General features: G+C 35.4%; 1 protein-coding gene across 11 annotated transcripts in view; it reads right to left on the bottom strand.

Moving 5' to 3' along the window:
• The window catches only part of ANKS1B (ankyrin repeat and sterile alpha motif domain containing 1B), a 1154742-nt gene that overhangs the window by 963867 nt on the left and 173251 nt on the right, over nucleotides 1-17624 (bottom strand). For all 11 annotated transcript variants that reach the window (XM_019961140.2, XM_070789581.1, XM_070789585.1 and 8 more), the window contains exons 7-8: nucleotides 14470-14583; nucleotides 9859-10025 (exon numbers count right to left, since the gene is read on the bottom strand). In XM_019961140.2, the coding sequence (XP_019816699.2) occupies nucleotides 9859-10025; nucleotides 14470-14583 (281 nt within the window). The remainder of the gene's footprint in view (nucleotides 1-9858; nucleotides 10026-14469; nucleotides 14584-17624) is intronic.

Below are 17624 nucleotides of genomic sequence, written 5' to 3' on the forward strand. Positions count from 1 at the left end.
AAATGGTAAGGACCTAACAGAAGCAGAAGATATTAAGAAGAGGTGGCAAGAATACACAAACTGTACAAAAAAGATCTTCTCGACCCAGATAATCACGATGGTGTGATCACTGACCTAGAGCCAGACATCCTGGAATGTGAAGTTAAGTGGGCCTTAGAAAGGTTCACTACGACAAAGCTAGTGGAGGTGATGGAATTCCAGTTGAGCTATTTCAAATCCTGAAAGATGATGCTATGAACGTGCTGCACTCAATATGCCAGCACATTTGGAAAACTCAGCAGTGGCCACAGGACTGGAAAAGGTCAGTTTTCATTCCAATCCCAAACTAAGGCAATGCCAAAGTATGATTAAACTACCACACAATTGCACTCATCTAACACGCTAGTAAAGTAATGCTCAAAATTCTCCAAGCCAGGCTTCAGCAATATGTGAACCGTGAACCTCCAGATGTTCAAGCTGGTTTTAGAAAAGGCAGAAATTGCCAACATACGCTGGATCATCGAAAAATCAAGAGAGTTTCAGAAAACCATCTATTTCTGCTTTATTGACTATGCCAAAGCCTTTGACTGTGTGGATCACAATAAACTGTGGAAAATTCTTCAAGAGAGGGGAATGCCAGACCACCTGACCTGCCTCTTGAGAAACCCGTACACAGGTCAGGAAGTAACAGTTAGAACTGGACATGGAACAACAGACTGGTTCCAAATAGGAAAAGGAGTACGTCAAGGCTGTATATTGTCACCCTGCTTATTTAACTTCTATGCAGAGTACATCATGAGAAACGCTGGGCTGGAAGAAGTACAAGCTGGAATCAAGATTGCCGGGAGAAATATCAATAACCTCACCAATGCAGATGACACCACCCTTATGGCAGAAAGTGAAGAGGAACTAAAAAGCCTCTTGAAGAAAGTGAAAGAGGAGAGTGAAAAAGTTGGCTTAAAGCTCAACATTCCAAAATCTAAGATCATGGCATCTGGTCCCATCACTTCATGGGAAATAGATGGGGAAACCATGGAAACAGTGTCAGACTTTATTTTGGGGGGCTCCAAAATTACTGCAGATGGTGATTGCAGCTACAAAATTAAAAGACACTTACTCCTTGGAAGGAAAGTTATGACCAACCTAGACAGCATATTCAAAAGCAGAGACATTACTTTGCCAACAAAGGTCCGTCTAGTCAAGGCTACGGTTTTTCCAGTGGTCATGTATGGATGTGAGAGTTGGACTGTGAAGAAAGCTGAGCACTGAAGAATTGATGCTTTTGAACTGTGGTGTTGGAGAAGACTCTTGAGAGTCCCTTGGACTGCAAGGAGATTCAACCAGTCCATTCTAAAGGAAATCAGCCCTGGGTGTTCATTGGAAGGACTGATGCTGAAGCTGAAACTCCAATATTTTGGCCACCTCATGCAAAGCGTTGACTCATTGGAAAAGACTCTTATGCTGAGAAATATTGAAGGCAGGAGGAGAAGGGGATGACAGAGAATGAGATGGCTGGATGGCATCACCAACTCGATGGACATGAGTTTGGGTGAACTCCAGGAGTTGGTGATGGACAGGGAGGCCTGGCATGCTGTATTTCATGGGGTCGCAAAGAGTTGGACACGACTGAGCAACTGAACTGAACAGAACTGAACTTATAATTTATATGGTACTTTAACAGCATTTTTACTTAATTTCAAGTATAAAATAATTTAAAAGTTAAGTTGCATAGAATGAAAGATAAAAATCATATGATCATCTCAATAGAAGCAGAAAAAGCTTTTGACAAAATTCAACATCTTTTCATGATAAAACACTAAAAAAAATTGGGTATAGAAAGAACATATCTCAACATAATAAAGGCCACATGTGACAAACCCATGATGGCTAACGTCATACTCTGTGGTGAAAAGCTGAAAACTTTTCCTCTAAGACAAGAGGGTACTTACTCTCATCACTCCTATTTAACATAGTTCCATAAGTACCAGCCAGAGTAATCATGCAAGAAAAATAAATAAAAGGTATACAAATCAGAAAGAGAAGAGCAAAACTGTCTTTGTCTGCAGACAATATGATCTCATACGTGGAAAAATTCTAAAGACTCCACCTCCAACTTTGGCTCTCAGATTCCAATGAAATCCACCAAAAGCCTTAGCACTAATCAACAAATTAAGTTGCAGGATACAAAACCAACATATAAAAATCATCCACATTTCTATATACTAACAAGACATCTGAACAATAAATAAAGAAAACAACCCTATTCATTACAGTATCAAAAACAATGCAATACTTAGGTATAAATTTAACCAAGGAGGTGAAAGATCTATACACTGAAAACTATAGAACTTAAATGAAAATGAAGACACAAACATATGGAAAGACATTCTGTGTTCATGGATTAGAAGAATTAATATTGATAGAGGTTTCATACTATCCCCAAACCATCTATGGATTCAACGCAATATCTATAAAAAATCCAATGACATTTTCCACAGAAACAGAAAAAGCAAAACTTAATGGTAAATCTTTTGAACTGTGGTGTTAGAGAAGACTCTTGAGAGTCCCTTGGACAGCAAGGAGATACAACCAGTCCATCCTAAAGGAAATCAATTCTGAATATTCATTGGAAGGACTGATGCTAAAGATGAAACTCCAATACTTTGGCCACCTGATGTGAAGAACAGACTCATTTGAAAAGATCTTGATGCTGGGAAAGATTGAAGGAGAGAGGAAAAGGGGATGACAGAGGATGATATGGTTGGATGGCATCACTGACTCAATGGACATTGAGTTTGAGTAGCTCCATGAGTTGGTGATGGACAGGGAAGCCCGGCGTGCTACAGTCCATGGAGTCATAAAGAGTTGGACATGACTGAGAGACTGAACTGAACTGAAATGTTAAATCATTTTGCCTTGATGACCAATCATATTTGCATTCACAGGAACAGAGAAAGAAAGCAAAAGCAAATTAAAGTCAGATCATTGAAATCTGAGATCCATAGATTTGTGTGAGGAAGAAGAAAATGGATCTGAGTAGTTGACTGAAAGAAGTCAACATTTAAAAATGCTCTAAAACTTTTGTTTTTAATTTAAAAAATAAAAAACATTCTAGGGCAGTTCACAAAGAGCACAAGAATCACCTTAGGAGTTTATTGTGAAAATCTACCTCTAGACATTCTGATTTAAAAGTAGAGCTCAGAAAGACTTTTTAAAAATACTATGCTACAGATGAGAAATCTGGAGATCAGGATGATTTATCTAAGGAGTAGAACCTAGATTCAAACACAAGTCTCTTTCAGTTCAAAGTTCCTGTTCTCTACACTATAATGTTTCTCTAAGTTACAAATACATGTTATTTCCATGGAATTCTCCAGGCCAAAACACTGGAGTGGGTAGCCTTTCCTTTCTCTAGGGGATCTTCCCAATCCAGGGACCAAACCCAGGTCTCCCGCATTGCAGGTGGATTCTTTACCAACTGAGCCACAAAGGAAGCCCATAATGTTACTCTAAGTTACAAATACATGTTATTGAAGAAATTAGTATAATTCCTTAATGTGAGGACTCAGTAAATTAGTGAAGTTGATGAGAATAATTATGACAATAAAGATCTTTAAATGTTTCGGGAAGTGACACCATGCTAAGTAAAAGCAAGATTATAGGGTAAAAAGAAAATCTTCAAAGCTAGAATAGATTTATTTCAGTAACATAGAATAGATGATTATAGGAAAAGATATAACATAGTCAATGTTTGTCTCATTTATTTTAGGGGCAAGCTATTTCCACTTTTATTAATATATACTTCTCACTGGTTCATTATCCTGGTTCATTTTAGAACTTTTTCATTCCCTGTCAAATTCACTGTCTTGACTACCTCATTCTTTCTGCAAATTAAGACTGTTTCTCATTATTAATTATTTGGTAGAATAAACTGGCAGCTATCAACTAAATGGAACTGTTGTGAAACTAAGCAACCAAAATATTTAAACTTTAAAAAGCATAGATAATAGAAATAAAAATTCTGGCAAAAGCAAGCTAAAATAATACCAGACAATTTTAAAATTCTAAGCCTGAGATTAAAGCAGGCCGCATAGAATATTTTCCATCTACTGTTATTGACTTTGACTGTATTGTAGAGAATCTAATTCTTCATCTGTTAGAGGCTGAATTGATCCCAATATTCAGTAGTCATGTCTCAAATGGTCCCATGATAAAATACATTAGAAGCATGAGCGAGTTCAGTAATTTTTTTTTTTTTTTTTTGGTTACTAGTTCAATACTCCATTAGAATTAATCGTTCTTCAAGGTGAAAAACATTTCCTGGAACACAAAGATAAGTGATTATCACCACTGACGTGTCTCTTTAAGCTCAGGCTCTAGAATGATTTCCTTTGGCATTAGGAAGCAAAATGGGATTCCTTTACAATGGCAGGCTGTCCAAAGCCTTTATTCCAAAACAGGATCAAGAATTCTAAAATGCACAGCATGAAACAGAGTTACAAATCAGGTGCATTATGGCAAATGAATGAGGTCAATGTGACAAGCGGCTGAGAGTTGTCAAAAATTAACTTCATCATTATCTGGAGAGCAAGGTTAGAAGAACGTTGAATTATTATCAAATTTTCAACAAAACATTTCAGTTAACTCATGAGAAAAAAATATCGATTCTCAGGGAAATCATAATAGCTGAGTTTTCTGTTGGGAAGATTAAATTCAAGTTAGATATTATAGAGAGATCACAGATAATGGAAATATCAAAACAAAGATTGGCTGATGTTATATCTGCAGAGTGATCACAAAACTTCATGAAATTCAAATATATAGAAGTTTAATTAGGAAGGAAGTTTGCTGCCTTTGGATAATTTAACAGAATGCTCTTAGGATTAAGAGATATTTTACTGTCAAACACGTTTCAAAATGTGCACACGATACAGTACTATGCACCACATCATAATCAGCAAGAATAATTAACAATTAGCGGGAGAAAAAAACCAGGGTGTGAAATAATATGAGAGAAATATAAAATATAAAAGTGAAATAATATAAAAGAAATATACACAGAGTTAAATTGCACAAAACTTGCCAACACAACTCCATTCAAATAATAACACTTAGGTGCTGCTAAAGTGTCTAGGTTTCCCCCCAGGAGAAAAAATACGTATTTCATCCCTGATGCTTCTTATTTATTTCTTAGATACATGGGATGGTGACACAATAATGCCTTTTAAAATTTATATCTGAAAAAATGATTTCCTGAAACCTAAATTCTGAAATTTGCTCTAAAGATCTTTATGCTATCATCAAATTTCTCTAAGGCATGCTATGTTCACATTTTAAAAGTGTGTACATTGTTTACACACAGAGGGAAAGCTGATACATGACTTGGGAAAACAAATGAAATGACTAGAAAATGTTTTTCAGATAATTTTATATTCTTTCAAAAATCTAAGTTTCAGGGGTTGATAAAGAATGTGAAGATATTTATATTTTTTCAAAATTTACATTCTAGATTATATAATGTCTTAATTCAACTTAGAAAATGATTCCATTTGCATATTATAAAAGAACCTAAAACAGACTGACTTTTGAATTAAAATTTTGCAAGATAAAATGCAATTTTAACTTGAGCTTCCTTTCACATTAAATGTAAAACCTTCTATCAGATACATTCAATCATTGTAAGAATTTAATTCCTAATTCACTTATTTTAGTAAAATTTTTCAAACTACCATCTTAAGGCTAATATTTTAATAAAACCAAAATTTCCAATTCAAAAATAAAAGTTCTTACATAAGATGGCTGATTTTATATTTTAAATTACTGAATTAGAGTGCCCTCTACTGGATAAAAAAGGCAATAAAAGTTAAAATGACAAAGAATAGTTAAAATACCTAAAAAATTCAAGCCAAGTCATTACTATGTAAAATACATTTATTAAAAACATAAATGCTACACAACAGATTTTCCTTTACTTTGATTTTTTCTAAATTACTTCTGGAATTATCTGTCATACGACAACAAATAAGTTGAACATTTCATATCATATAAACTTAAATTTTAACTGAACTCAAACACCTGTCCTTCAGCCAGTAATGTGAATAATAAAAGTGTTTTCCACATTTAACATTCCATTATAATATAGAAATAACTGCAACTTATGATTATGGCTGAACTACAGTTTGAATTTTCCTTAATGATGAACTGAAACCTCCCTACTTCAAGAGAGCTCTTAAACTGCACAGTAGAATTAGGCTGGGCACCAGAAGTCTGAGATTTATTTAGATCTAAAATTCCGTAATTCTGTGGTTTTAGCAAGACCTCAGTTAAGACTCATTATCTGAGGTCTGGATTACTTCAGTAAGGTCCTAGCAGATTTTGGGTCCTCTAGACCAATAATATACATGTTAGTAATAGTTTTTCAAAGAACAATGTTCAGAATCACCCAAAACAATTCTGTTTCAGTTGTTCTGCCATGGTAGCTGAGGATGTCTGCATTTTTTGAAGCTTTCTAGATAAGTCTAATGTACGACCATTGCTAAGAATCACTGTTTGAGTCTCTCCCTAGAAAATCTGACATCGAGGTACCACTTCTAACTTCTAAAAATGTCACCTTCATAAATGGACTCCCATACTCAAGAGTTATTCTCCTCAGCATCAAAATTAAACTTCTGACTAGCTTCCCAATCTAATTATCTCCCCTGTTCTGTAACGAAATAGTTGAGTGGTAAGACTGCCTTTGTCCAGATCCAGTAAATACCAGACTGGCCCTGCTATTTACTGTGTAAACTTAGGAAGGACATACAAGTTCTCTGTGCCTCCATTTTTCTTATCTATAAAATGGGAGGAGTAATACTACCTATCTCACAGGGTTAGCATGAGGATTAAATCAATTAATAAAAAGTGTTATGTCAATGTTAAAAATTATTATGACTTAACCAGCTTCACTCTCTACTACTTTTCAAAACAAACTCTCATGGTAAATTATCCTCATTTTAAGTGCTAGGCCTTACCTTTGGGCTTTTGCACATTATGTTTCTGCAGATTGAAATTCTCTCCCATTCATTCATTCCAATACAAGTGCAGAGATTATTTCCCCTTCCTCCAGATTAAGATTTAATTTCTCCCTACCTCCATGAAGATGTCAATGAATACCTATAAATCATTAATCTCTTCCTTAAAAAAATTTCCTTTGGCTACAGGGTAATTTATTATAAGAAATAGAGCTGGGAATTAATGACACTGGCTCTGAGTTTGAATCCTAGATCTGTAACTTACCAGCTGAGTCATGTCCAAATCTATAACTCCATTATTAGGATTACTGTATGGATTAGGTGGCTTAAGTAATATAAAGCATTAAAACATCAAATAGCAAGCATCTAATAAATGTCAATTCTTATAATATTTATTTGTTTTTTATACTAGTCTTGTCTACACACAGTGATTTAAGACTTCTTGGAGCAGAAATTCTGAACTCCTCGAAGTTAGAAACCACATCTCATTATTGCTATTATAAGTGCTATAGCTCACAACACTGTAATGACCATTTATATTAAATGATCTATAAGTACTCATATAAATTTTTTGTATAATTTGAGAGTATAATTCATTTTAAAAACTTGGAAAAACAATCTTGATAAATAGAAAGAGACATTCGACAAAACAGGAATTAACCAAATACAACGCAGGCTGTAGAGAAGAGTTAAATAAATTGCATTGCTTTTTAAATATTCAATAACAGGTTTCTATCAGATTCAACTTCTGAAAGTCAACTTTCAATAATGCATTTTATGCATCTAAAATCCTTTAGATTTTTCTCATTTCCTAAAAAATAAATACCAGACTTCTCAGCCTGACATTCAAAATCATCCATGGCCTGAACTCATTCTATCTTCTAATCTTATCTCCATTGTCCCCCTTTATGAACTTTATTATTCCAGGTAAATAGAACTATTTGCTTTTACTCATGTGTACCCTCTGCTTTTCTGCTTCATGTAACCTTTAATATTTTCATATGATAATATTTTCAAAGAACACAATATAAAGTTTCATTATAGAAACAAAGAGTGATGGCTTTTATGGACATATAAGCTTGAATTTTGAACTTAAGTTCAACTTAGGAGCATTAATTTCTCCCTTAGTACTGTCACAGTCTTTTTTTTTTTTTTTTACAAAAAAAGCAGTCTTTGACTTACAAAACAAATTGGCCACCACTCACCCCAAATTATGTCACCCTCTCAATGCCAAAAGCCCTTGCCATTACTACTCAAAAGATATAAGTTTGAATTATGGTCTCCAAGTAGAGCATGCAGACCCTAGGGTGCACAAGATACCAACTGAATAAATGAAAAAGATTAGATCATCCATTTTACACTTTATCATCCTCACTTGAATTTCTCTTGTAGTATATGCCCCATAATTTATAGCATATATTCTTAAAAATTATAAATAAATACATTTGGGATGTTTGCTCAAAATTTGTTTACTACTGGTACATAACAAGATAAGTCTTGAAACCACTGGTCTAGAATATCAGGTCTTTCAGAAAATTTTGGGGTTGAGGAATAGAAGACAGAAATAGCCACTTTAGAGATATCTTTAGATATGGACCTAAATACTATGTATTGTTTATGTAGGATAAATATGTCTCAATTTCTAATCAACTTTCAAGGAAATGTGGAAATATAACTGGTTTATAATTTGAGTTAGCATAGGCCTGTTGTAGATTTAAAAAAAAAAACAACAAGGAGTTTTGCCCTAACATTAAAGTTAGTACAGTAAATATTTCATTACTATAAAAATATCATTTGGGAAAACCTACAAGTATTTACTTCATTATACATATACTTAATCAATTATGAATAATTATACTCATAAAGAGCTTTTATTGGAGCCAATAATGTGATTTTTTCAAAACACAGTAAAAGGAAAAAAAAAAAAACAGGCCTAGAAGGTATGACTGGCCTTGGACCTAGACTAGCAAATACTACCCTGGGAAAATGTCACTTTAAGTAATAGTAAGTAACTAAATGAAGGAAATGTTCTCATACAGTAGTATACTTAGAAAACTTTTTTTAGCCTTCATCAATAAAATGCCATACTTAACACGATCCACTCTAGTACCAGTTTTTGAAGAAAGTATAATATTTCCATAACAAATTAAGTACTAAAAGTCATAAAAGGTTTCATATCATAATAATGCATTTCCTTTAATACCAATGCATCCTATAAATCCTTCTATAGGACTAAAGACAGATATAAAAATCTTGACTTTAAACTGACTGATTATAGTTTTTCTTGATATTGTATCAATATAAAAATTCAACTAAGCAAGAATCTCTTACTCATGATTCAGATTCTGAGCTTACAGTTTGCATACAAACTATTGGGATTTGTGTAAGATTATGAAAATATTCAGGTCAAACTATCCACAGTGACTGTCTCCTACTATGATTTATAAAGTGGGCAGGAAGTATACACTCATGGCTCAGCTATGTCTTTCTTCTTTCAAGATGGTGTTAGACTCAGATGACAGAGAAAACAGGGAAAAAAGACAAAAAGGTTTTCTTCTTTCTTTGGAAACCACTGTCATTATGCCCAATAAAACTAAAAGAACATAATCAAAGGGACTATGAATTTATATGCTACAAGGGTCTAACAGTGGTGAGATCATCGCAAACCATAAGTGATTTATCAAAGCGTTTCTTCCCTACACATGCTGTGAGAATGAAACACCAATAAATATCAGGGAAGTGCAATGGAGAGCCTGACATTTGACCCTGGCTAAATCTAAAGGTAAGATAACACATAAATCCCATGGTTTTCAGGTACACAAGGAACTGGCAAAGACAGACATATTGTCTTCTTTCCCCCCTTACTTACTACACTCTGGCTTCCATTTTTCCCAAGTTCTTCCTCTGAAATCTTGCTCAAATTATCTAAGTAGTGGTCTGATATTGTGTGGCACAAATCTTCAAATGAATAATCCTTTTCTTGACAGAGTTTTATTTCATCCAAGAGTTTTGATAATTCACCAGTCACAGTTTCACCTATAAGAAGAGAGTAATTTTTCAGAAGGTTCAAAAAAGAATACTTCTAAAACTTCATGCTAAATAATAAAAATATAACCAGAATAGTGCTAGAACTCAAAACACGGCAAACAAAATTATCAGAAAGTTTATTTTGCTGAAAGTAAGGTACTAACACCTCCAAGGTAAGAGAAACCTCAGTAAAACAGTATGCACTGAGACAGGGCCTCAGAGGGCAGACAGACTGAAACCACAATCACAGAAAACTAACCAATCTAATCACATGGACCACATTTTGTCTAACTCAATGAAACTAAGCTATGCCATGTAGGGCATCAAGATGGACAGGTCATGGTGAAGAGTTCTGGCAAAATGTGGTCCACTGGAGAAGGGAATGGCAGACCACTTCAGTATTCCTGCCTTGAGAACCCCATAAACAGTATGAAAAGGCAAAAAGATAGGACACTGAAAGAGGAACTCCCCAGGTTGGTAGGTGCCCAATACACTACTGGAGATCAGTGTAGAAATAACTCCAGAAAGAATGAAGAGACGGAGCCAAAGCAAAAACAATACCCAGTCGTGGATGTGACTGGTGACAGAAGTAAGGTCCGATGCTATAAAAGCAATATCGCATAGGAACCTGGAATGTTAGGTCCATGAATCAAGGCAAAGTGGAAGTGGTCAAACAGGAGATGGCAAGAGTGAACATTGACATTTTAGGAATCAGTGAACTAAAATGGACTGGAATGGGTGAATTTAACTCAGATGACCATTATATCTACTACTGTGGGCAAGAATCCCCTAGAAGAAATGGACTAGCCATTATAGTCAACAAAAGAGTCCAAAATGCAGTACTTGGATGCAATCTCAAAAATGACAGAATGATCTCTGTTCGTTTCCAAGGCAAACCATTCAATATCACGGTAATCCAAGGCTATTCCCCAACCGGTAACACTGAAGAAGCTGAAGTTGAACGGTTCTATGAAGACCTGCAAGACCTTTTAGAACTAACACCCAAAAAAGATGTCCTTTTCATTATAGGGGACTGGAATGCAAAAGTAGGAAGTCAAGAAACACCTGAAGTAACAGGCAAATTTGGCCTTGGGGTACAGAATGAAGCTGGGCTAATAAGAGTTTTGCCAAGAAAACAAACTGGTCATAGAAAACACCCTCTTCTAACAACATAGACATCACCTGATGGCCAACACCGAAATCAGACTGATTATATTCTTTGCAGCCAAAGATGGAGAAGCTCTATACAGTCAGCAAAAACAAGACCGGGAGCTGACTATGGCTCAGATCATGAACTCCTTATGGCCACGTTCAGACTTGAATGGAAGAAAGTAGGGAAAACCACTAGACCATTCAGGTATGATCTAAATCAAATCCCTTACGATTATACAGTGGAAGTGACAAATAGATTTAAGGGACTAGACCTGATAGAGTGTCTGATGAACCATGGACATTGTACAGGGGACAGGGATCAAGACCATCCCCAAGAAAAAGAAATGCAAAAAGCAAAATGGCTGTCTGGGGAGGCCTTATAAATAGCTGTGAAAAGAAGAGAAGCCAAAAGCAAAGGAGAAAAGGAAAGATATACCCATTTGAATTCAGAGTTCCAAAATATAGGAAGGAGAGAGAAGAAAGCCTTCCTCAGTGATCAGTGCAAAGAAATAGAGGAAAACAACAGAATGGAAAAGACTAGAGATCTCTTCAAGATATTAGAGATATCAAGGGAACATTTCATGCAAAGATGGGCTCAATAAAGGACAGAAATGGTATGGACCTAACAGAAGCAGAAAATATTAAGAAGAGGTGGCAAGAATACACAGAAGAACTGTACAAAAGAGATCTTCACACCCAGATAATCACGATGGTGTGATCACTCACCTAGACCCAGACATCCGGGAATATGAAGTCAAGTGGGCCTTAGGAAGCATCATTATGAACAAAGCTAGTAGAGGTGATAGAACGCCAGCTGAGCTATTTCAAATCCTAAAAGATAATGCTGTGAAAGTGCTGCACTCAATATGCTACCGTTTGGAAAACTCAGCAGTGGCCACAGGACTGGAAAAGGTCAGTTTTCATTCCAATCCCAAAGAAAGGCAATGCCAAAGAATGTTCAAACTACCACACAATTGCATTCATCTCACACACTAGTAAATTAATGCTCATAATTCTCCAAACCAGGCTTCAGTGATACATGAACCGTGAACTTCCAAATGTTCAAGTTGGTTTTAGAAAAGGCAGAGGAACCAGAGATCAAATTGCCAACATCCACTGGATCATGGAAAAAGCAAGAGAGTTCCAGAAAAACATACATTTCTGCTTTATTGACTATGCCAAAGCCTTTGACTCTATAGGTCACAACAAACTGTGGAAAATTCTTAAAGAAATGGGAATACTAGACCACCTGACCTGCCTCTTGAGAAATCTGTATGCAGGTCAGGAAGCAACAGTTAGAACTGGACACAGAACAACAGACTGGTTCTAAATAGGAAAAGGAGTACGTCAAGGCTCTATATCATCACCCTGCTTATTTAACTTTTATGCAAAGTACATCATGAGAAATGCTGGGCTGGATGAAGCACAAGCTGGAATCAAGATTGCCGGGAGAAATATCAATAACTTCAGTTATGCAGATGACATCACCCTTATGATAGGAAGTGAAGAAGAACTAAAGAGCCTCTTGATGAAAGTGAAAGAGGAGAGTAAAAACGTTGGCTTAAAGTTCAACATTCAGAAAACGAAGATCATGGCATCTGGTCCCATCACTTCATGGCAAATAGATGGGGAACAGCGGAAACAGTGACAGATTTTATTTTGGGGGGCTCCAAAATCACTGCAGATTGGAAACTGCAGTCATGAAATTCAAAGACACTTGCTCCTTGGAAGAAAAATTATGACCAAACTAGACAGCATATTAAAAAGCAGAGGCATTACTTTGACAACATAAGTCCGTCTCATCAAGGCTATGGTTTTTCCAGTAATCATGCATGGATTCACAATTGGACTATAAAGAAAGCTGAGCACCGAAGAATTGATGCTTTTGAACTGTGGTGTTGGAGAAGACTCTTGAGAGTCCCTTGAACTGCAAGGAGATCCAACCAGTCCATTCTAAACGAGATCAGTCCTGGGTGTTCATTGGAAGGACTGATGTTGAAGCTGAAACTCCAATACTTTGGCCACCTGATGCGAAGAGCTGACTCGTTTGAAAATACCCTAGTGCTGAGAAAGATTGAAGGCAGGAAGAGAAGGGGACAACAGAGGATGAGATGGTTGGATAGCATCACTGACTCAATGGACATGAGTGGGTAAACTCCAGGAGTTGGTGATGGACAGGGAGTCCTGGCGTGCTGTGGTCCACGGAGTTGCAAAGAGTTGGACACGACTGAGTGACTGAATTGAACTGAACTGAAACCATAATTAGTACAATAATATTAAAAGACAAAAAGAAATTCCAATTTTGTCTATTTTTTTTCTTTATCAAAATAAAAGTAAGTACTGAAGGTTTACACAAATGTAGTAAATAAAATCATTTGGAATTACAATTCCTAAAACTTCACTTATAATAGCATTTAATTTCAAAAGTCTTTTAGAACAGTAGTCCTGAACATTTTTGGCACCAGGGACTGGTTTTGTGGAAGACAATTTTCCCACAGTCAGCTTTGGAGGGATGGTTTTGGGATGATTCATGCACATTACACTTATTGTGTACTTTATTACTGTTATATCAGTTCCACCTCATATCACCAGGCATTAGATTCTGGAGGTTGGGGACCTCAACCCAAGTATTTGTGGGCATTTTATTCAGTGACAGAATTCATTCAACATTAAAAAAATTGAAATAGTGCTGGGATTCTACTTTCTAGGTTCAACAAAAACAAATAGTAGAACATATTTAAACAAATAATTATGTAACCATTAAAGGGATAACAGAAGGAACAGATATATAATATGCATCAACTATGGACATGAATATTTCATAAGTTACATGCAAATACTCATTTTTTTCTAATTATTCTCAGAAAGCAACTTTATCCCAATGATTTATTCTAAAAAAAAAAAAAAAAAACAGCAGTTACATTCAAGATATATGTTTTTTAGTCTACCTTAAGGGCGCAAAGAGTCGGACACGATTGAGCAACTGAACTGAATTGAACTGAACTGAAAAACATATTTTAGGGGGAAAACGTCAACTGTGAAATATCCACTCAATGTAAGCTTCATGTCAGCAGGGATTGCTATTTCCCTTGATCACCATTGTATCTCAGGACTAAGAATAGTGTCTGATAAACAGTAGGAACTCAATAAATATTGACTGAATAATGGATAAAATATAGAATATAAGATATAACTTATTAGACCGTAAATTTTCACAAGTTTGAGCCCTTTTGTGCATACAGCATAAAATTGTGCATAACAGTCTAATATCATCTCAAGAGTTTTATAATTAGCTACTCACTTTTGGTCTTCTGGGAAGGAGATTCAACAGGAGATGAAATATGTGTTTCTTGCGTCATATCTTCCTGTATGTGCTCTTCAAGGACTGTTGGTCTTCCCACGCCTTCTAAATATTCTGTGTATATAAGTTTTTGAAATTACATAGTTGAATTCATATATGTTAAAAACTCTAACTTGGTTTTACTTTTGATGGACACTTTTTCAGTTATTTCTTCATATCTTAAGTTTTTCAAAAAAACTTCAAAAAACCAAAGTAAAAGCTCTTCATGATGAGCTATTAATTTAAAGCTTTTAAATTAAAACATAAAAAATATTTCAAGAGAGACTCATGAATCCTTTTCATGAAAAGTAAACTTTTGTCACATTCTTTCCTTAAAAATAAATGTACCAGTTGAAGATAAATAGCATCCTTGGTTTCCTTAAATATATTCTATCTGGAGGTTTAAAGGAGAAGGCAATGGCCACCCACTCTAGTACTCTTGCCTGGAAAATCCCATGGATGGAGGAGCCTGGTGGGCTGCAGTCCATGGGGCCACAAAGGGTCGGACACGACTGAACGACTTCACTTTGACTTTTCCCTTTCATGCATTGGAGAAGGAAATGGCAACCCACTCCAGTGTTCTTGCCTGGAGAATCCAAGGGATGGCGGACCCTGGTGGGCTGCTGTCTATGGGGTCGCACGAGTCAGACACGACTGAAGTGACTTAGCAGCAGGAGGTTTAAAACTCTCTGACTGATGCTTTTAATAGACCATGTCCATAAACAGGGATATAAAATTTAGATGCATATAACAACCAGTCAGGTAACATAAATAAATGAAGTGGGGTAAGCGTAATTTGCAATGGTGTTACAATCTTGTGAGATAAACATAATTGCGTATTGAACTGTTGTTCAACAAAAAAATAATGTTTTTTGCATTATTCTTGAAGCAGTATTCTTCACTCAGCACCTCACTCATTTTTCCAACTTTGATGAGGATATAGTAATAATAAAACTTAAATATTGCTTTCTATACACTCAGCACTGTTTTAAGTATTTGATAATAATTAACTCATTTAACCTTCTCAAAACTATGACACAGGTACTATTATTATTTCAGCTTTAAAGATGAAAACTAAAGGGGAAGGATTATTAACTTGGCCGTGTTTATTCAGCTAGTATATAGCGAACACAGAGATATAAGAATCATCTCACTTTTCTCTCAATCATAAAGAAAACAGCATCTGAATGCAGGGATATGTCAGCTAACATTTAATCTCAATGATACAGAAGAAAACAGAAAGCCTGCAGAGCCTGGTTAACCAGAGAGCAGATGCACCATCTAAAGTTCAGCCATGAAGTAAAATGAAACCTTGCATTTTTTGAGAAACCAAAACTCTGGAGTGTTATCTGAAATCCTAGATTTTTAAATGCTGAAAGCTAATTCAATTTTACAGAAACACAGCATGAGCCAAAAGTATGTGATCTAAACAAGGTATATCTGCTATTGCCCAAAAGGCATTCATCAGAGTTTGTAGCCTCTAAGGGATTAAATCAATAGACTCCTCACCAAGGGTATCTTTTACTTGTGCTTCTTTATTCAGAAGGCACCCCTTTTTTCCTAAAATTCAGTTAAGACACTTTGTGCTTTCATGCCAACCACCTGTGTCTTCATACTATCCAAATGGTTTCTACCTAAGAGCAATTCTACTAGGCAAATTCTGCTAGGAAAAGAAAGCATCATATGGCATTCTATCATTACAATTTTTGACCCAGACAGTAATTTTACCTACTATAAATTGTATTTACTGCAATAACAAACTTTTTCATAAGATATTAAATGTGCCAGTGATTGAACACCAGGAATGTAGAGAATATAGATAATGTGTTCACATTCTAAAATTTGACAATAGCTATAAAAATTCAAAGAAGTAGCAAATACTCTATCACAAATTTACATACCTAATAACAAATAGTGACTATTTAAGAGAACACCTGTATAATAACATTTTCATCTAAGTTAAACCAATGCAATGTGTTAAAAGCGCCTGTAATTATGTCATGCCCCCTTTTCAGTGGACAGCATTTATTTGCTTCTCCCAAAAGATATATTAGGCACAAGTCTCAGTTTTTTTTAACTTCAGTTAGAGGCAAAAATCAAATACGAAATACAAAGTGCCTAGAAGGCAAAGACTGATTTAAAGGGTGCATACCACTCTTTTATTTTTCAGCTTTCATTCAACTTGATTTTAATTTCAGTTAATATGAAGAATCATACTTGTATTCTTCTCTGATTTATCTGTATAGCACTTGACTAGCAATTAACTTCTTTATTAATCAGAAAATTGTAGGGGCTTGAAGTTTTCTGAGAGGTTTTGGAAAATAAAGAGAGAAAAGAACATAATGACCTCCTGTAGTGAGTCTGTTCTCTTTCCCTCTTTGGGCTTTGTTGACTCCTGTATCTACATGTCTCCTGCCCAACTTGGTTTTAATTCATCTGAAAGCTGCTATTCAGCTTCTCAACTGATATCCTATGAAACCCATCCACCTCTCTTTATTACATGCACAGCCAGTCTATAATGACTGTAGAGAATAATCCGCACTGAGCAGTGTAGGAACTAAATGCAAAGAAAAGAAAAAACATCCGTATTTTTAAGAGAACACACTGCACATCAGGCCTAACCACCAAGCAAAAAGAGAAAATCAAATGAGGAAGTATGTATCCTGCAAATGAAAAAATAGTACCCAGATGGTTGTCAAACATTAAGTAGATCTATTTTAACAACCAAAACTAACTACAGATATACTCAAATGATCTTTATTAACCCATAGGCTGGCAAGACTGAATTATCTTGTATTACTGGATTTGGTAGCAAATAATCTGTACTCTTTCAACAAAGGACAATTTTGTTGTTGTTAATTCAGCATTTATATATCAGTTCTACCACTTGGAATAGGATATATGTTTGAGCAAGTCACTTAGCTTCCTGGAGCTTCAATTTCCCTCATGTGCAAAAAGAAGAAGAATATTTGATTGATCTACCTCACAGTTACAGAAATCAGACAAAATAATAGAAAATCCAAGTCAGAAAATTCTTAAAGCATTATTCAAATGTAAGATAATACCTCAGCATCACCACTTTATAGCCCCAATACCTTCAAGTTCATAACTACATA

Source organism: Bos indicus, chromosome 5 (genome assembly GCF_029378745.1).
Source record: "Bos indicus isolate NIAB-ARS_2022 breed Sahiwal x Tharparkar chromosome 5, NIAB-ARS_B.indTharparkar_mat_pri_1.0, whole genome shotgun sequence".
Taxonomy (NCBI): Eukaryota; Metazoa; Chordata; class Mammalia; order Artiodactyla; family Bovidae; genus Bos; species Bos indicus.